Consider the following 17,365-nt stretch of genomic DNA (forward strand, 5'->3'; position numbering starts at 1 on the left):
CTGCTGAGCACCAAGAAAGATCTCCTTAAAGATCCTCCACTGCTCCTCAGCAGACCTACCTTCCAACGCACTCCCCCAGTCCACATTCGCCAATTCTTCTCTCATCCTACCATACTCCCCTCTATTCAAACAAAGGACGCGTGTCCGGGAACCCACTTTCTCCTCCTCCATCTGCACCAGAAACTCCACCATACAATGATCACTCTCTCCAAGAGGATCCTTCACCGCAAGGTCCCTAATTCTACCCGCCTCATTACATAGCACCAGATCCAAGATAGCTCGCTCCCTCGTCGGCTCCAACACACACTGTTCAAGGAAATTATCCCGGCAGCATTCCAAGAACTCCTCCTCGAGCCCACCTCGTCCAACATGGGTCGACCAATCAATATGCAGATTGAAATCTCCCATAACTACTGCCGTCCCATTCCTGCACGCCGCACTTATTTGCGTGTTAACAGCCCGCCCCACCTCCAGATCATTATTCGGGGGCCTATAGACGACACCCACCAGCGTCTTCCTCCCTTTGCTGTTCCTAATCTCCACCCACAATGATTCCACGTTCTGCTCTTTGGCTCCGATATCATCCCTTGCTACCACCCTGATGCTATCCTTAATCAGCAGAGCTACGCCACCCCCTCTTTCCTCCTGCCTATCCTTCCTAAACACTTGATAGCCCTGTACATTCATCTCCCAGTCCCTGTCACCTTGCAGCCACGTCTCTGTAATGGCCACCAGATCGTATCCATTTGTGTCGATCTGCGCCACCAGCTCATCCACTTTATTCCGAATGCTTCGTGCATTCAGATAAAGCGCTTTCATCCCAGCCTTCACCTGGACCCTATTTGCTGTAACGCCACCAATTGGGACATCCTCGTCCTCTTCCCTTACCTGTACCCTATCCTTAACTTTAGACCTCGTAGCGTCACCTACCCTCGCACCCTCCCCCCCCCCCCCCCCCCCCCTAATTAGTTTAAAGCCCTGTCTACAGTCCTCTTTACTCGATTCGCCAACACTCTGGTCCTCAGCAAAGATTTTTGTTTTATTCATTCGTGGAACATGGGTGTCGTTGGCTGGTCAGTATTTATTGCCCTTGAGAAGGTGGTGGTGAGCTGCCTCCTTGAATTGCTGCAGTCTACATTCTGTGGGTTGACCCACAGTGCCATTAGGGAGGGAATTCCAGGATTTTGACCCAACAACTCTGAAGGAACGGCGATATATTTCCAAGTCAGGATGGTGAGTGGCTTGCAGGTGGTGTTCCCATGAATCTGCAGCACTTCCAAATGGAAGTGGTGTGGGTTTGGAAGATAAGCTTCTGTGGCTAAAGCAGTTGAGGATAATATTGAAGTCTACAATACTACTAAGATTGAGATTGATTTTGGGAACCAGCAAATAATAAGGTGGCTAGATAAAAATATCAAAGCAGATAGCAAGAGTTTCTGCAAATACTTAGAATAACTAAACTGATTGATCCCTTGAGGGGAAAAGCGGATTTGTTGGGGGCACAGGAAAGGAAAAAGTGAACAAGTTGAACAGGTACTTTTATTTTGCATCTTGTACAATGAAAATGACAAGGTCTCAAGTCCTTACCATTCGTATAAATTATTTGGGTGAAAGGACCAATAGTATATTCCAGTTAAATTTGCTGATTACACAATTTAAGAAATTAAATTGTGATGCAGATATAGGCTGCCAAAGGAAATGGGCAGCTGGTGTATAATGAGAAAATGTGAAATTGTCTGTTTTGGCAGGAAGAATAAAAAGGCTTATCTAAATGATGAGGGATTGCCGAGCAAAGCTCCTTGAGATGCAGAGGAATTGGGTGTCCTTGTACATGAATTGCAAAACTTTATGTAGGTGCAGCAAGAAATTGGCAATTTGTCGGCAGGACTGTGAAGTTGAGATTGAAATTGATCAACCCAAAATTTTATTGAATGGTGGTGCAGGTGTAAGGGGCCAAACGGTTGTTTCCTGTTAGTTCATATGTTTTGGTCTCTCAGGACTTGGGATACATTGCATTCGAAACAGCTTGGGCAAGGTTCACTTGACTGATTTTTCTGAGATGAGGATGTGAAGGACTCAGTTTGAGTAAAAGTTGAACAGATTGGGCAAATATCCATTGGAGTTTACAAGAATGAGATGATATTGAAACATGGAAAATCCTGAGAGGAATTGATAGGGTGGATGTTGAAATGATGTTTTCCCTTTTTTTTGGGAGAGTCTAGAACTAGGGAACACAGCTTAAAAATTTGGGGGTCTCCTACTTGAGATAGATGAGACAATGTTTTCTGAGAACATTTGGTCCATGAGATTCTCTTGAGAGCCAAAATGGCTGGGTCATGTCGAAAGGCTAAGTTGGTTAGGCTTTGGATTAAGGTTTATGGGAGCAGGCAGGAAAGTGGAGGGCACAGTTGGATCAATCGTGACTTTGAAATGTCACAGCAGGCTGAAGGAGCCAAATGGTGGTTCTCATTTTTGTATGTATCAGACTTGATTGAAAATAATGGTTGTGCATTGAGTGAAAATGTGTAGTGGTGCAGGATAACACTGTTTTAATTGCCTATTGATTTTGGTTTTACTAGGATCAAAATTTCTGTTGTATTCTGGGATATGAAATTAGTTAATTGACCCCTCTTGGTTCTTGTGGACAAGCTTAGTCAGGTGTATGACAGAATACCGCACCGCTTCAACAAGACTCCCTCCGCTCGTGATGCACAATGTGTGCCGTCTACAAGATGTACTGCAAAAACTCACCAAAACTCCTTTAACAGCATCCTTCAAACTAGTGATTTGCGTCACTAAGGATGAGGGCAGCAGATGCATAGGAGCACCCCATCCAGCCATGGAACTATATTGCTTTTCCTTGTCAGAGCCAAAACTGTGGAAATTCCTTCTAATGGTGCTCTGGGTGTTCCTACAACAGATGGGCTGCAGCCCATGAAGACAGCATGTGCATACCATGGACAAATATTGGCCTAACCAATGTTATCCGTACCCTTTAAAGCATCCTTTTTTTTAAAAGAAAAGGCCTAATGGAACCCATCTAAGTAAAACATGTCCAAGCAATGTGTACCTCGATAACTAACAAACAAAATTAACTGTTCATTCAATTTAGTTTATTCTTTCATGGGATGGGGACATCGCTGGCAACATCAGCATTTGTTTACTCACCCAAGTTCCCTTGGACTTTACACACCATTTCAATTTGATTTGTTGTCATGTGTATTAATATACAGTAAAAAATATTATTTCATGCGTGCCATACAGACAGAGCATACCGTACATAGAGAAGGGAAGGAGAGAGTGCAGAATGTAATGTTATAGTCATAGGGTATAGAAAAAGATAAGCATGTCAAAGCTGTTGAGTTGACCACGTCTTTGCGTCTGGATTCACTTGCAGGCTAAACCACAAAAGGATAACAGATTTCCTTTCCTCAAGGACATTAGTGAGCTGGGTGGGTTTTTATGACAATTGACAGTGGTTTCACGATCACCATTACTGAGATTAGCATTTCAATTCCATATTATCTAATTGTATACAAGTTCCACCAGTTGTCACGCTGGGATTTGAACCAGCGTCCCCTGATTGGCTGGACCTCCCGATTATTAGAGTTCAGTGGCATTACCACTACAATCACGTCCCATTGCTGCAGTTTGTGGGGCATTGTGTGAGAAATTTGTGCTGTATATCAAGTTACCTGTACTTCAAATTTAGGTAAGACATGCTAAAGTACTCTAATAGCTTAAATAACAATGGTGTTCATGCAAATTTGAATGTATTTGCAGCGCTGAGGCCTGTTGTTGTCTTTGTCTTCCCATTCCTTAAACTTTGGGTGGTGGAGCTGAGCAATCGGATGATGATTTCAGCTTGGCAAATTGATTATCTGGAGGTCACTAAATTTTAATGTACTTGCGTATGAATATGTAAAAACTAAATATAAATTGTCCAATCTATTTTAAAATCACGATGTCAGTTGCTTAGTATTTGTTGTCATCTCTTGTGTTGCACTATAAAGGATTTCCAAGTGCTGAATTAAAACTGCAGCACTAAGTGGGGGCAAAAGTGATTTCAGTATGAGCTACAAGTCTGGCTTTTTTAAAATTAAACTGCTTTTTGTTTAAATTTATACGGTCCCTGTAGCTGCCAAACTACATCATGGCTTACAGCTGTAAAGGCTGGTAAATGATTTGCCCAAGTTGATCAATACATACCATTTAAATAGTGCTGTTTTAGCATTAGCACTTGTATAGTAGTTTACAAAAGTTGAGAATCAATCTTTGCAGAACTGAATAATATTGGAGAGCAAGCTTTATAATTTAAAATTTCCACTGTTATAACTGCAAATAAACACCCATTATTAAAATTTAGCCATGTAATAAAGAACTTGGGAGTGTGATGCTTCTGTAACTTGTAACGCATCTTGATGAATTTGATTTATTATGTGTATTAGTGTACAGTAAAAAGTATTGTTGCCTACTATATGGACAGAGCATACCATACGTAGAAGGAAAGGAGAGTACAGAATGTAGTGTTACAGACCTGGCTAGGGTGCAGAGAAAGATCCAGCTTAGTGTGAGGTGGGTCCATTCAAAAACCTGATAGCAAAGAAGAAGCTGTTCTTTGGTTGGTTGGTGTCAGACTTCTGTCATTTTTCTGGTGGAAGTTTGTCTGGGATATGTGGGGGTCCTTAATTATGCTAGTTGCTTTTCCAAGGCAGTGGGAAGTGTAGGTAGTCAATGGGTGGGAGGCTAGTTTGAGTGATGGACTGGCCATTGCTCTTGATCCTTTTGTAGTGCCTTGCGGCCTTGGACAGAGCAAGAGCCATACCAACCAGAAAGAATGCTTTCTATGGTGCATCTGTAAAAGTTGGTGAGAGCCATAGCTGACATTGCCAAATTTCCTTAATCTTCTGAGAAAGTAGAGGTGTTGATTGGCTTTCTTAACTATAGTGTCAGCATGGAGGGACCAGGACAAGTTGATGGTGATCTGGACATCTGAAAACCTGAAGCTCTTGACCATTTCTACTTTATCCCCATTGATGTAGACAGGGTATGTACTGCACTATGCTTCCTGAAGTTGAGGACTGCTTTTAAACCTTGTAAATGTAGCTAGCCTGGTGATTGTTTCAAGATGCATGTTGCAAATACTTGTGGTTGGAGGTTAAGCTTATTTTCCAAGGGAAAGATTTGTTTTTCATCCCTTTCTTCGGGCTACGCATCTGCACCAGCAATCTAACAGTTGGAGTTGATCTTTAAATTTGGCTGTTTGCAAAGAAACTAGCATTTTCCATTACCATGTCAAGTGTTGCGTATTTTTGGGAAAGAGCTGGGTAACAATGTGGAATGCCTTTGCCAATACTCCAAACTCAAACACAACCTTGTGCAATGCTAATTATTAATGGTGAAAGATGCTGTTGACCTCTGACTAACACAATACTCCATGCATCAAATCAAATGGAAGCAATTAGAATATTTTTGTGTAGATTTTTAGCAGCCTATTGTTCTGTTTCAGTCTGGTTATAAATTGTGCAATTCATTCGCTATTAATGCATACACTGAGTTAACTGTGCGTTATTTTGGAGATCCAACCCTGAATGCCTTTTTCTATGCCAAAAGCAGATTTGTTAAATGCCTCATGTTCGTGCATGTTTTTCAGCATTTGCTAGAGCTGCTACCTTTTTAGATAATTGCAAATAACTTTAAATTTGGTCTATCCATCCTTCAAATTCATAAGTTGCATTTTTAAATGCAATATTGAGTGTGTTTTCTTAACCTAAGCTAACGCAAAAAAGTGCATTTAAAATGTGAATTTTCGGGTACTTGATAGCATGTTTTTACTTTAACTGTTGGGTTGCAACTTGTGCTGTGACATGCTCTGCTGTAATATTTCAAACATGACATTTTTGTCATGGTATTTGAAGTTTTCACTGAACTTTGCTAAGGTGGGACCATGTTTGAGCTTTTCACCACCTGTTAGCAGTCAGTGTGGTAATATCAACACTGATAGCAATTACCTTATTCTCCAGTATATATGCTCACCTACATGTGTCTAATTCTGCTGCTCAATAATTTAGGTTTATCTGAATTTCACATTTGCTTATAGTTTTATATATACCATATGGGTATTGCCAGTGTAGCTGGTTCTAATTTAGGTTGAGTTGAACTGGAAATCTGAGCAGATTGTGTTAGTGATAGGGAACTGATTTGGGACAATTTTTACTGCGTTTTGTTTTCCAGCTGGCCTGACCTTGGAGGTCCTTGATAGCATTATATATTAAGCTGCGATATAAAAATAGAGCTTTTCCATTACTGTATTAGCTAGAAGATCAATGTGTTCCAGCGCTCAGCTTTAGCTGCTGACATTTGAGTAAATTAACATTGATCAGTTCCCCTCCTCCCATCTCTAGTTTGCAGACGCATAGGGCTGTGCCTCCTGTAATGACCGATTCCCACTTCACTCATGAATGCAGCTGTTTTTTCTTTAGGCCGGAGTACTGCAGGAAATATGGTACACATCCTGGACTGAAAGTTAGCTTGGAAGGCAAGGCCTAATGGATCTTTTCCTACAAGTATTTTAAATGTAGAAAGACCAGTTTGGGTTGTGGCGTGGCCACCTGTGCTTTTGCACAATACACACACAGCCAGAAAAAGGGAGAATGGGTTGCAGCAGCAGCAGCAAAATGTGCCTCTACGATCCTTGTGCTGGAAAAAGGGTAACTGATGCATTCTTTTGTGATTTGCTGACTGGAAATGAGTGTTTGGATAACTGATACAAGTAATTTCAACCAATTTTTCCTTTCCAGCTGTTCCTCAATGTAGATTGCTTCCCCTCTTCTTTGCCACATACCAGTAATAGCTGAATAATTGTGATGCATTGGAGAACCAGATTATTAAACAGGAGAGTTCGGAACACCCTATAACATTTTAAAGCAACATCCTGACTCTGCTTTGGGGATTAGCAAGCTCGAGTTCAATTTGCTGAGAATTATTGATCGCTGGTGAATCAAATTGCTTATCCGAGATACTGAAGTCCTGATGTCAGCTCGTCATGTTTCCTTGTTGATTCTAATTTATAATTGTGCACTTTCAAGTTGAGCCAAGAAAAGATGGAAGTTTTAAAACCTTTTTAAAGCAACTCTCGGGAGGATTGTGAATTGAGAACTAATTCCAGTATGTTACTTTGTTAAAACAGTGTATTTGGAATTGTAGTGCATGTAGTCTGATCCCTACTATGTATGCAGAATTCTGCATACAATCTAAAATAAAGCTGTGGTCATGTACTGTTTGCCTTTAGTGTAACAGTCAAGACTGAAAATAGAGAAATGCCAGCTACTAAAATTTTGCTTTTTTTACTGAAAATAAGCATCTTTGTCTCAAACTGGAAAAGTTATACGTGACATACAAATTAAATATTCTTTAATGCAATATAACTTGATGCAGCTTTTTGCTGTTGCAGATTTTTGTCCTTGTATCTGTGCATTAGTGAAACTGTTTAAATTTCTTTATTTGTAAACCCAATACTCTTAAGTTTAATGATGGAAAGTTTGTACTTCAAAAGTTTTGTCCCATAAGGATATTTCCATAGTAACAAAATATTTTTCTTCACAGCGGGAGGAAGTCAGCAAACAACAGGAGCAGTTGTCTCAGGAGCTGCTTACACTACGTGGTGAATTAGGTAAGTAATAGAGCAGTTGAACTATGTACAACTCCAAAGCTAACTTGCGTGGTGTGATCTGGTGAACTCTGAACTATTTTAATACTACATCTGCAGTTGACCATTCCATGATTGTTAAAACATTGCTTGAATTCCTGAGATTGGTCATTTGACCCAATTTTGTGGAATTACTAGCATTTGCCCACCCCACCCCCAAAATCATGGTTATTTAATGCTGGACAGTTAAATCTTACATTTGATGTACTTTTTACCTTAACTGTTTCAGTATTAATGAACTTTGTACTGGGTGATTCAGTGGTTTAAAACATTCCTTTTTATACTTGGCAGAATGTGTTTTAAGTCAGTTTAGAATTAAATAACTCTTCTTTGTTTGTAAAATTTTGGAATTTCAGCCATGATCGTGATGTCTAAATTTGAAGCAGCAATACACATGTAATTCAAATGCCAGGAAAATTTGGCAGATTTTAAGTGTTACTAGAGCTGACTACGCATTTATTTGTTTCAAGGCTACAGATTATTTTGTTGTTTGCCTGCTTGATCTGGGTTCAAACATCCTTCCACTACTGAACAAAATGCTCCCAGAACATCTGGTTTTTCTATGTACTTGTAACTTAAAGGATTACTTTTGTGAACGTTGGCGTTCCAAGGCAGTTTGTTGACTTGTAGGGTGAATCAACAAAAGAGCATCTTGGGGCAGAACATTGCCAGCCCCATGAAGGTGGCTTGGAGTAGAAGGAAGAGACCAGAAAAAAAGCATCAACCATTTTCCAGCTGCATTGCATATTTCAGTGTGGTTTGCAGCAGAAATGGCAACTCGCAGAGGCAGAAAGCCTATTTGAAGGTAACAGTTGTCACCAATTGTATCACAGCTTAGCAGTCTTAATATTGCACTGTCTGCACTTTGGCTAAGGTGCTTACACATCTGCTGTTCATTGAGAAACTAACATGCATTCAGTTGTAATAAAGGGAGAGAAGCAACAAGGATAAGTTCTCAAGTGACTAGACTAGAGGATTGCATTGGCTGCTATTACATCTGCCCAGCGTGAATTGATAAAGCAACTGGGCTGTATACATCATTGGGTTAAAGGGCATCTCAACATGGGATCCATGTGTTTAGTGGAAGAGAAATAGGGACAGTAACAAATTGATATATAACCAGCAGATCAGAGGGAATAGTTGAGGGATAAGAGAAGAAAACACTACCCAGACAGCTTTCTACCATAGGGTCAACTTATTCTGTTGGCAGTAGCGGTACTGCTAAAGGCTTGGAAAAGATTATGGAACAGGTGGCCCATTGCCTTTATGGTGAAGGTAACAATCAATGTTACAGGTCAAGCTCCTTCCAAGCCTGTGAATATATCCCAACCAGCCAACCATAATTGCATCTTCCAGATGATTGCCTGGGCATCTGACTACATTGCCTTTTCTACAGATGGGGCCAGTCAGTGGACAGTTTGCTTCTGTGGCAGGAATCCCTTGATTCTAGGGTTGATGGATTAATGTGGCTATAAAGACTCTGTTGGATCAGCAGGTACTTTGTCAATGGGAAGGACTTCAACACGCTCAATTTTTAGCTCATATGTTAATTCTTGGAAAGGATTATGCAGATAGATGCATGGTTTTCTGGCAGTTGACACATTGTATTCACCTTGAAGCAACAGGTGCCTCAACTACTTGGACCACCTGACGATCACCTTGGGTGGCTGCTGGGTATCTAGGGCTATCAGTGAAAGGCATGACTGATCCTTGTGAATTCAATATTTGTGGCTATAGGTCAGAACAAAGAACAAAATCAGCCCAGGAAACAGGCCCTTCGGCCCAACGAGCCCGCGCTGCCATCTCAACACCACCAGTCCCACTCTCCACCCACGACCCCTGTCTAATGTTTTATGGCCATCCAGATTGAGGGAATCTGATTTAGGGACAATTTATTCCTGCTAATCAGCCTAACAGCACATCTTAGGGGTGTGGGAGGAAACCGGAGGCTCTAAACAATGTGGGGGATATTTAGAAATTTAGTGAGAGGGTAAGGCAATAGAGCAAATTTATGACTTGAGTAATAATGAGTAAGAAGAAATGGTGCGTAAACGGAAGAATGACCTGAGAACCAGGCTAGGGAAAAATGACGAAAGGACCAAAGAGATTCTATCTGTGCAGCACTCTGGCACAATAGAATTTAAATGATGTTTGATCACCATTACAGGGTGATCAGAGTACTAGGAATTGAATATTAAGTGGAAGGATGGATAGACAGGATGGAGGATGGGGGTAGCTTTGCTGGTGAAACTAGCCTTGCCCTTTGTCAGTTGGCCCTCATTCTGGTGAAAATCATTGCTGTTCTGTGTCTTTTGTGAAGAACAAATGGAGAGATTAAAGGACATTGAGGCCCCCCAAGTCAGGACCAAGGCTGGGCAGTGGCCATGGGGTTGTGCCATGGCGTGGACCGAAGTGGGAGGGTCGGTCTGTAGCGTGAGGCCTAGAGCTGCAATTTGGTGGATTGGTTGATCAGTGGGGTGGGGTAATCAGGGACTGGATGGCCCATGGAGTGATATCTAGGTACCCACTGAGAGACCCAATGTGATCTATGTTGCCATGGGAGGATGGGTGTGGCACGAAGTGTGTCAGGGAGGTCAGGGCACCTGCATAATGCTGCTCCAAGCAGTGTGCAACAGTGTCATAAGATTGCATTTTTAAACTTGCCCAAAAAGCAGGTCTGAAACTCACCTGTTTGTTCACTGGTTTGGCACTTAATTTTTTTTTGTATGATTGTGGCCTTTGCCTCAGACTTGCTTCTTTCTCCCTCAAACTGAATCTAAAATTCAATCATAGTATGGTTGCTGCTACTTTGGCTGCCTTCTCAGATAATTCATCCCAACTCACTGCGCACTGCCTGGTCTCCTGGTTGGCTCCAGAACATTCTGTTCTAAGAAATTATCTTAAACATCCAATTAACTTTTATGTAGGCTACTTTTCTAGTCAGCATAGATCAGAATCTCCATGATTGTCGTGCCTTTCTGACAAGCTGCAATTACTTTTCCTTTTATGCTCCATACCACCATGTGGTTATTGTTAAGAGTCTGTACAATGACTCCCATAAATGACTTGTCTTTACTCATCTCAGTGGAAACTGTTTCCATTTCATGAACTTGGATCATTCCTCTTTATTGTGTTATTACTGTCAGTGCCATCCTGCCACCTTTTCCTCACTTCCTGTCCTTCCTAAATATCTTGTACTGTTCACCGTTCCAGTCCCAATCCATGTCCTCCTGTAGTCAGGTCTACACTGGCTATCAAATCTTTCTTTATTTGCCTGCTCTGTTCTGTTGGAAATATTACGTGCATTTAGGTGCTGAGGTTTCAGTTTTATTCTTTTGTATTTTATAACCTCTAGCGTCATCAGTTGTTTTACTGTTAGATTTGTACTCTATACAAAATAAACTTTAGGGGCGTTCAAATGGTCAGTGGATAGCATATGGATAACATTGGAATAATTTAGGTTAGAGGTTCATTTAGATTGGTTCCACTGGTCGGTGCAACATCGAGGGCCGAAGGGCCTGTATTGCGCTGTTATGTTCTATACCTTCCTGTCACAGTCTGTTTTTCATTTTCTGTAATGATACTGTTCCCTTTTACAAAAAAATTCAAAGCTTTTCTAACTTTAGATGATTACTGCGGATGTTTGCCCTGGATCAAACTGGTACCTAGTAGCTCCCACATGTGGCTGTGACAAATCTCTTGTTCTTATTAACTAATTTTATTTTCAATTATACATTTACTTTGTATTTATCTAGTGTTGATGCACTTTTTTGGGTAGTAGCAGATGTAATTGCTGTAGTTTAAGGAAAACTGTTTCCTATTTATGCAGTTATGGATTGGTGGAATTATAGCCTTCATGTTATCTTTAATCTGCTACTTTGCAGCTTTTATAGAACCTTAATTAGGCAGCACTTGAAATATAGTGTTCAATTCTGGTCACCACACTACCAGAAGGATGTGGAGGCTTTAAAGAGGGTACAGAAAAGATTTACCAGGATGTCAACTGGCATATAGGGCATTAGCTATGAGAAGAGGGTGGAGAAACATGATTTGTTCTCACTGGGGTGATGGAGGTTGAAGGACGACTTGGTAGAAGTTTACAAGATTGAGTGGGATGGACAGAGGTGGAAGAGTCAGTTACCAGGGGGCTCAGGCTTATGTGCAAGGGGCAAGGTTTATGGGAGATGTGAGGCAAGTTTTTTTTAACATAAGTGGAAGGGAAGGTAGTGGAAATAGACATGATGATGAGTTGTAAGGGGCATCTTGACAAGTACATTGAATGGGAATAGAAGGACATGGCATCCAGAAAGGTTGGGAGTTTTAGTTTGGTCGGACACCATAGTCAGTGCAAGCTTGGAGGGCTGAAGGGCATGTTCCTGTGCTATAATTTTCTTCTTTTGTTTAATGATTTCCTTCAGAAATTTTTGGCATTAGTTGGGAAGGAGGGAACATGGAAACAGGAGTAGGCCATTAAGCCTGCTCTGCCATTTAATGCAATGATGGTGGATCGGACTATTCAATGCCCCTTACCCTCTCCCCGTTACCCTTTGCATTATTCATAGAATCCTGTCATGCAGAAGGAGGCCATTTGGCCCATTGAGTCTGCACCAACCACAATCCGGCCAGGGCCTATCTCCATAACACCATTCATTTAATCTAGCTAGTCCCTCTGACACTAAGGGGCACTTTAGCATGGCTAATCAACCTAACTCTCTCATCTTTGGACTGTGGGAGGAAACCGGAGCACCTGGAGAAAACCCACACAGACACACGGAGATCGTGCAAATTCCATACAGTGACTGAGTCGGGAATCGAACCCAGGTCCCTGCCACTGTGATTGATATTATTGATCAAAGATCTATCAATTCTGCTTCAGGCATGCACAGTGACTGAACATCTACAGTCCTCTGGGGTACAGGAATTCTAATGATTCATGACCCTCTGTGTAAAGAAATTTCTCCTCATCTTAGTCCTAGTGGCCAGTCTAGGACCTAATGATCCTAATGGAAGCCCCCCCTCAATTTTGAAGTTGTTCCCTGGTTCTAAATTCCCAACCAAAGGAAACCTGTCTATTTTTTTTTGTCAAGTATTTTATAGGTTTCAATGAGATTACCCCTCGTTGGCTGCTTTGTTTAATCTTTCCTTATACTTTACTGTTGCCATTTTGGGCAGCATGCTGGCACAGTGATTTAGCACTGATGTCTGTGCCAGGGACCCAACTTCAATTCTGGTCTTTGGTGACTGTGTGGAATTCGTACATTCTCTGTCTGCATGGATTTCCTTCAGGTGCTCAGGTTTCCTCCAAATGTTCAAAGATGTACAGGAATTGGCCATATAAATTGTCCCTTTGTCTGAAATTGCATAGGTTAGAGAGATTAGTGGGATAGATATGTGGGGCTGCAGGGATAGGATCTGGGTGAGATGCTCTGGAAAGTTAGTATACAACTGATGGGCCAAATGGCTGCCTGCTGCAATGTAGTGCTCCTATAAAATGGACCTTGAAGTCTGGTGAACCTTCATTGCACCCCCTCAATGGAAATAGATAAGGGGACCAAAACTGCTCACAGGACTACAAGTATAGTCGAACCCGCTCCTATACAATTGAAGCAAGACCTCGCTTGATGTGGTCCAAGTAAAATATTACCATCTAAAAATTTTATGCTGTTCAAACTTCAAGCCAATCCTCTAGTGTAAATTCACTGTCCACATTTTAATGCAAATTGGGAACAATGCTTGGTTTATTGAGCTGTTGAAGTGCAGGTAAGTTGCTCGCACTCATAGATATTTGAAGAATAATCCATTTTATTTATTTAGTCACAAGTAAGACTTGCGCTAACACTGCAATGAAGCTATTGTGAAATTTCTCTAGTCGCCACACTTCGGTGCTTGTTTGGGTCAATGCACCTAACCAGCACATCTTTGAGCATGAGAGAGAAAACCAGAACACACGGAGGAAACCAATGCAGACACTAGGAGAACGTGCAGTCTCCATACACCATGACCCAAGCTGGGAATTGAACCCAGGTCCCTGGCCCTGTGAAGCAGCAGCGCTAGCCACTTCGCAGTGTTTGTAGATTGAGATTTTTGTTCTATCCAAGAATACATTTTAATTATCACTTCTCATATTTAAGCATGAGCTGCTTCATTAAGAGCTGAGTGTTAGGAAAAAAATCAGTTAATAGCATCACTGCAATAGAGAATATCATTGATGTAATTGATGGAGTTGACAGCCATTTCATCGGGCTGTGTTGAATGTTTATACAACTTCAACCATCTTGTCTCAGTGAGTGTTCTGTATTCCACTGATCTGATTCCATTGATTTTTGCCAGTATTCAATGGTGTTGGCCTTTCAAAAACTGCATTTACTTTGTTATTGTTTCTCCTGCTGACTTTCATTTGAAGTTGTGATGAAGTCTGGAGCCAAGTGGTTGTTAGCATTGGAGACGAGGTGCTGCTTAATGTTGCCATGACTTGATTACCTTTTGCGAGGGATCTGTTGGGGAGGAAATTGATCTGGTTGGGAGTCAACTGAATCGCCAGCAGACTGCTAAGTCATGAGCATAAAACATTAAATCAGAGCAGGAGTAGCCTGCTCAACTAGATCATGCCTGATCTACCTCAACTCCACCTTCAGCTCTATCACCATATCCACTCAATTCCCTTGGTACCAAAAAAGCTTTTGTCTTGGCTATGATTGTACATTGTATTTACAATTGATAAACAATATTTTTTGCATCTGGGTTGTAACATCACAGATGAGGTGGTGAATAAGGAGACAGAACAGTAGAGATTTGCGAAGTCCAGCAATGTTGGGACTGCATTAGTAGATTGGAAAATCAAACTGCTTCTGCCAGGCTCTGAATTCTGACATTTCATTTCAGGGTACTTTAAGGCAACCTTACAAGGAACATTAATGGTGCTTTTGAGTTATTGCTTAATTGAACTATCATGAAAATTATTTAATACTGGTTAAAATTATTTCACTTACAGGCAGAGGTCCTTCAGCTTAGTTATTCTGTTTCACTGTTGAATTTATACATTCTTTCCATTATACGTCTGGTTTAGTAATACTGAAACACTTTTTTTTCCCCTGGCTGTAATTTTGTTTATATAATATTTTGATGGGTGTGAATGTGCAAGCACTTTTTCACCTCTGCATCTAGAACCAAAATATTTTGTAAAATGTTGATGTTGCACGATGCACAGTTACGTGCTACCAATTTACTTGCTTGAGAGTCCTTTAAAGCTGTTTGTATGTTTTCCAAGCAATGGATTCTGGGGTTTTTAAACTGGAAGTAATAGCTGGTTAGCATGCTGGATGCTTGCGCTGTATAATAATTTAAACAGCTGTGATGATGTCAGTTGGATTCTTGCCAGCTGTGTTCAGTGGAGCCCAGCATTGCAGTGTTTAATTCTTTTAATCGTGTAGCAAGAAAATATGGGAGCGAGGCTGATTACAAGTCATTCTGGAGTTGCTTCTGTAAAAACTATTTTTGCTCAATGTTATGAATGTTTCAAATGTTTACAAGTTCAACTGAAATTGCGTGGAAAAAGCTTTTTTAAGACATTTAGTATACAATTTATATACTGGATCTCCTCTAAATTGATTCATAATTTGCACCATTTCATAAAAACACAATATTTTTGATGTTGGTCTTGTCTCACTGATTACTTCTGCTCTCGTCAGAATTGAGGAACGTAACTTTTGTTCAGTTGGAAAAGGATCGAGAGGAACTACGAAACAAATACGAAGGAGTAATTCAAAAGCTATCTGAAGAGCACAAGACTGAACTTGAAGAATTAGAAAAAAGACTTGAGGAACTCTTCACTGCAGAGAAGGAGCATCTACAGCAGAACTTTAAAAATGATGTCAAAAAACTGCAAGCAGAGCTGCAAAAAGAGGTCAGTTATTTTAGATGAACTTTTTTTTTAGCATCACATCTCTACTTCCTCCTCTTTCTCGAAATGTAACCTACAGTTGTAAATTGCAGTAGTAATTCAGGGGAAACTATCAGCATTTGCTGTTATAACAACACTGAAATTGACAGCAACTCCTGACTTCCACGTGCAGTTTAAACACATCCAAACGTTATCACTCATTCTCTGTTCCTTCATGGTGTGCTGTTGAAGACCTTGCAGCTGGAAATCTTTATCATTGGCTTGACGTGGACTTTTTGTTTAAGCCTTTAAGTTTTTTTTTGAGTGTGGCATAACTGGGTTTTAGTCATACCCTGAATCATGTTGACCAGCCTCTGGCCCTGACAAATTGTAGTTGTAGAATGTCATGTCTTTGATTTAAAACAATTCCATCAAATCTTAATCTTTCTATTTTGGGTACTTGAGCTTCTCAATCCCATGTCTATCTTCCAACCTTCATTCCACTCTCGGAAAAATATTAAAAATGGAAGGATAATTGGTGCTTTTTACTACTACCTGGGCAGTAGTCTGAGAATTCCTCAGTATGATTTTGCTTCTCCTAGCTTGCCTTGATAGCACTGGGCATCAGAGATCCCAAATAACTGATACTGCCACGAAGTTAATATCCAAGGTGAAATTTGCACCATAAGAGGTACGCCAACAAGAAATTTGCTTTGTCTTCAAGTTTTTATTCACTTGTGGGATCTGGGCATCGCTTATATTTATTGCCCGTCCCTAATTGCCCTTGAGAAGGTGCCACCTTGAATTGCTGCAGTCCCTGTTCTGTGGATTGACCCACAATGCTGTTGGGGAGGGAGTTCCAGGGCTTTGACACAATGACTGCCAAGGATCAGTGATATATTTCCGGATCAGTGATATATTTCCAAATCAGAATGGTGAGTGGCTTGGAGTGCAGTGAAATTGTCACTGATCATAATATCAAGGCTCTTTTCTCAGCCCTGCCCCATTTATATCTATTAAAGGCACAAGGTTTGATCTAATTCTGCTTTCTCTAAGAATGCATATTTCAAGTGTAATAAATTTAGTTCAGACTTCTATTTTTTTTCTTTCAAACTATTTCATTTGCTAATTGCTGGCCAGAAAAACTCGTGAAACTAAGAAGCTGACAATGCCAACACAGCATTAGAACTGCTTAGTCTGCTCCTTGAAGTGTGATCTGTCATTTACAGTTCTTGGCATTTAACGTGTAACTGGCACTTGATTGCATCACTTGTCTGAGAATGTTAACAGGATTTTACTTTGTCCAAGCTGAAGCTTTAGAAATTCTTCCTCAATTTGTTTCTGTGGCCCTAGATTCAGCACAGTTGTTTTTTCCCCCAAACTGAACAGCCAACTGAAAGCATCTATTTATCAGACTTGTGATGGAAATTAATTTATGGTCTCAATCAAGAGCTGGGCTCTGAATAGAGATGCCAACATCAATATCCCTTGCATACTTGGGTTGAAGTTGTGAAAAATAAGCTTTTAGCTGGAAGGATCCCATACAAACATACCTACGAAACTTACAAACAGGAGTGGCCTCTTCTGCCATTCAAGTAGCTCACAGATGATCTGACTGTAACCTCAAATTCTTGCCTGCCCTGATAACCTTCATTTCCTTGTTAATTATTTATTCATTCGTGGGACGTGGATGTTGCTGGCTGTCCAGCATTCACCCTTGAGAAAGTGGTGAGCTGATGCCTTGAATCACTAGTCTACGTGCTGTGGGTTGACCCACA

The 17,365-nt window shown here is 40.8% G+C and overlaps 1 protein-coding gene across 9 annotated transcripts in view; it reads left to right on the forward strand.

Moving 5' to 3' along the window:
* The window catches only part of mtus1b (microtubule associated tumor suppressor 1b), a 144,097-nt gene that overhangs the window by 115,705 nt on the left and 11,027 nt on the right, over positions 1-17,365 (forward strand). For 7 of the 9 annotated variants that reach the window (XM_080186903.1, XM_080186887.1, XM_080186912.1 and 4 more), the window contains 2 exons: positions 7,606-7,672; positions 15,397-15,611. In XM_080186903.1, coding sequence (XP_080043029.1) covers positions 7,606-7,672; positions 15,397-15,611 — 282 coding nt within the window. Of the gene's footprint in view, positions 1-6,018; positions 6,711-7,605; positions 7,673-15,396; positions 15,612-17,365 lie in introns of those variants that run through there. The other 2 variants (XM_080186950.1, XR_013886460.1) reach the window with 2 other exon arrangements.

This window comes from Carcharhinus amblyrhynchos, chromosome 1 (genome assembly GCF_965287045.1).
Source record: "Carcharhinus amblyrhynchos chromosome 1, sCarAmb.v2.hapA, whole genome shotgun sequence".
NCBI classification, from domain to species: domain Eukaryota; kingdom Metazoa; phylum Chordata; class Chondrichthyes; order Carcharhiniformes; family Carcharhinidae; genus Carcharhinus; species Carcharhinus amblyrhynchos.